The sequence below is a fragment of the Mus caroli genome, chromosome 1 (assembly GCF_900094665.2).
Source record: "Mus caroli chromosome 1, CAROLI_EIJ_v1.1, whole genome shotgun sequence".
NCBI classification, from domain to species: domain Eukaryota; kingdom Metazoa; phylum Chordata; class Mammalia; order Rodentia; family Muridae; genus Mus; species Mus caroli.
The window spans coordinates 14,044,799-14,048,811 of NC_034570.1; the positions used below are offsets into that span (position 1 = coordinate 14,044,799).

General features: G+C 36.6%; 1 protein-coding gene across 1 annotated transcript in view; it reads right to left on the reverse strand.

Moving 5' to 3' along the window:
* Positions 1 to 1,304: 1,304 nt before the first annotated feature.
* Defb110 (defensin beta 110) overlaps positions 1,305 to 4,013 on the reverse strand; it is an 11,420-nt gene continuing 8,711 nt past the window's right edge. The window contains exon 2 of the mRNA XM_021176331.1: positions 1,305 to 1,660. Coding sequence (XP_021031990.1) covers positions 1,527 to 1,660 — 134 coding nt within the window. The 3' untranslated portion in view covers positions 1,305 to 1,526. The remainder of the gene's footprint in view (positions 1,661 to 4,013) is intronic.

Below are 4,013 nucleotides of genomic sequence, written 5' to 3' on the forward strand. Positions count from 1 at the left end.
GGCATCAGATCTCATTACGGATGGTTGTGAGCCAGCATGTGGTTGCAGGGATTTGAACTCAGGACCTTCGGAAGAGCAGTCACTGCTCTTACTCGCTGAGCCATCTCACCAGCCCCTGGATGGATTTTAGAACGTTCAATATAATGACTTATTGGCCTTCAAATAAAATGTCAGCATCATACCTACTAGAACATGTAAAACCAAGGAAGGACTGAACTAAATTCACTAGAAAATGCATGAATTATGACTCATACTTTTACCTATCTACCTATTTATTATTTATCCATTATTTTTTTTCTCTTAGGTATTACAGCCATTCTGTGGATTCTTCTCCTTCCTCTTGTCCCAAGCCCTCTCCATACCTCCCATCTGCCTCACATCCACCTCTCCTCCATTTCCCTTTAGAAAAGATCAGGCCTCCCTAATTTTGGACAGCAAACAAATATGGCATAACAATTTAAATTAGGTCTAGGAACAAAACTTCATATTAAAATCTGGTGAAAAAACTCAGTAACAGGAAAAGAATTCCAAAAGCAGGCAAAAAGGATCAAAGACAGTCTCCATTCCCACTGTGAAGAGTTCCACAAGGACACCAAACTATACAACTATAAAGTATATGTAGGGTACTTAGGGGAGACCAGTGGACACTCCTTGTCGCTTCAGTCTCTGTGAGCACCTATGAACCCTGGTTAGTTGATTGTGTGAGCCCAGATTTTGTGGGCACCTATGAACCCTGATTAGTTGATTGTGTGAGCCCAGATTTTGTGGGCACCTATGAACCCTGGTTAGTTGATTGTGTGAGCCCAGATTTTGTGCTGTCCTTGACTCTTCTGGCTTCTATAGTCCTTCTGCTCCCTCTTAGGAGTGATTCCTTGAGATCCTCTTAATATTACTAGCAAGAAACTGTAAAATGTTAAACTGTAAAACAGGACTGACCAGAAGTTTCAGCCACTAAGCATGATGACCTGAGTTGATCCTTGGGACCTTCATGTGTGTCCCATGGTAATTGTACATGGACACAATACATACATGCATACGCACACACACACACACACACATATACATGCACACACACACACACAGACAGAGAGAGAAAGAGAGAGATGAGAGAGACAGATATAGACAAACAGGCAGGCAGAAATAGTCAGAGGTAAAGTGTAGAAAACAGATTAGGGCTTTATTGTTTTAAAAATTGCATGTATGCCGAGTGGTGGTGGCGCACACCTTTAATCCACATACCTCATCTATCTTCTAAGCAGTTACTTAAGAACAACAAAAATAAACACATATATTCACACAAAGTCTTGATAAAAATGTTCACAGCACTTTTATTGCAGTAGAAAATACTCAAAACAATGTAGCTATTCTTCAAAAGATGCAGGAAAATATATACTCCACTGCAGCTATGCAGTGGCTTACTTCTCAGTTCTCAAACTTAATGGTGTGTGCATGGATGAAGATTTGAGCTGGGCTTCAATGCACTTCTTTTCTGGAATGGACAGTAAGTAGTACTTCTGTGTGGCAGTTTAAATGCAGCACTGGTTCCTCCATCTGATACAGTATCCATAATCATACTCATCAATATCACAGAAGGTCTTACACATTCCTCGCACCTTTTCACATCTCTCTATTCCATTCTTGATGTCAATATGACTTCTGGCTGCAATCAAGAAAGAGAGAGACATGAAAGATGGAAAGAAACTTTCTGGAAAGAGAATGACCAATAGGTGGGAGACAAAAGAGGAAGTAAGGGGTGAATATGGTCAAGGTACATTTTATACATGCACAGTAATGTCCAAATAGAACCAATTGCTATAAATAATTAATAGATACTAATAAAAATAAGAAAATAAATTTCTTCTTTGATATCTATGCCTAAACATACACACATATATATGAAGTTATCAATATATTAATAATTTGAAAGAAAATATATGGAAATAATGGGGTCAAAGAAGAGGGGGAGGAGCAACTATTTATTACTTTCTTCACAGTTCAGCAGTCATTTGGAGAATGGATGAATCTGCAAGCATTTTGCTTGCTCAATGCCAATGCTAAACTTGAAGTTCAGCAGCACCTGAGCTCTTAGATGTACCTTTTTTATTCTTCATTTACTAAACCAATTTATGTACACTTATTAAAACAATATTTATACTTTTCTGTAAAGATTACATTTCACCATTTTTAAAGGACAGTGCATTGTCTTTCATATCGTTACCAAAAGGCTTTGCTGTTCATTCCAGAGATTCCTTTATTTTTGATTACTTTTTAGTTTTTAAGGTTATGATATAATCACATCTCTTCCCTGTACCCTCTTCTCTCTCCAAAACTTTCCACATACTTCCTGCTCTCTCTTACATTTATGGCTCCTTTTTAATCTCATTAATTGTTGATACATGCATATATGTATATCGAGCAGAGATTACTTTTTACTGAAAATTTCTTTCAACTAGAAACAAATTACCTTTCTTCTACCTTTCATCAGTAATACTAAACAAAGAAAATATGCTATTAATTGTATATATTTTATAAAATATTTGTTATGTTACTTACATTCATCTAGCCTAAATCTAGACCTTTATATGATAATTAGATTTGGTCTGATTTTTGACACTGCACCTATATAATCAAGTAATAGCAGGATAGTGGTCATACAAGACTTGCTGACAGAGTCTGTGTACGTGTTTATGTGGGTGCACACACAAGTGTATGTATGTGTGCAGAGGACCAAGGCAAAAGTCAGATGCTTTTTCTCCCTACATTACTGGGAGAGAACCTCACACTGGACCCAGAGCATACCTATCCATTGACTATTTTATCAAGCTACATTATGGTAGAGAGCTATTGCTATTGTATCCCAAGAACTGGGACTATAAGTGGGCCACCACACATTTCTGGTTTTTATTTGCTGCTGAGTATCCAAATTCTGGTCATTATACTTGAACATCAAACACCGTAGTCAGTGAGTCATTTCTACTGACCCCCCTTTTTTCTTAAAATTTTAAATGGTAATTATATAGCACCATGAGTGAAAATTTACCATCCATATATCTTGGATAGGAATAACATTCCTTAATATTCTTATGAATACTTATCAACTAATATGCATGTAAAAACTGTATGGTGCTATGCAAAGATAATCCCTAAGGATAAGACAGTTCCTGAGATGTGATTGGAATCAGTAGACATATATCACACTAACATCAAAACAGGTGTTGGGTAGAAGGAAACACAGCATGCCTTTGCTCACTCATGCTGCAGTACATCTTGTAAAGTACTAGAGAAAGAGAATTGGTGAGAATGTTGATGAAAAAGGAAAACCTCAAATTATCATTTGCTCCTCTACCAGGAATATATATTTCAAGAAATTTCTTAAAGGCTTGACCATAAATATGGCTAAAGGATAGGGTAACCGTTGTGTGTCAGAGCCCTGACTGGACCTTCATAGGAAAACCTTGTAGGTATGACATCAAGTGTTAAAAACTCAGTTCACCAGAATTAATCATAGTTTCCCTAGTTCTTTAGTAATTGACTTCTTCATTGTATCAAGATAAATGTTATCTTATCTTTCTATCTATCTGTCTATGTCATCTATCTATGTGTCTATCATTATCTATTATCTCTCTCTCATATGTGTGTGTGTGTCTGTATATATGTATGTGTATGCACCAATATATATTTTTACTGACTAGCACATCACCTTTCTGTTAATGACTCTTCATTTAGTCTCATGATGCTCTGGGTGAACACAGGCTGAACTGAAATTGTGTAGAGGTAAGTTTGAAAAGCCATGTGCTCATGCAGTGTATATGTTGACACTAATACAGAAGAAATTTCACTAAAGAGCTCAACACTGGATAGGGCATGATCTCTCAAAATTAAATAGGGGTGGACTATATCTTTACACAGTCTATTTCCTGTGATATCAACTCTTTTTTTTTTGTTGTTGTTTTGTTTTTGTTTTTGTTTGTTTTTGTTTTTGTTTTTCGAGACAGGGTTTCTCTGTATAGCCC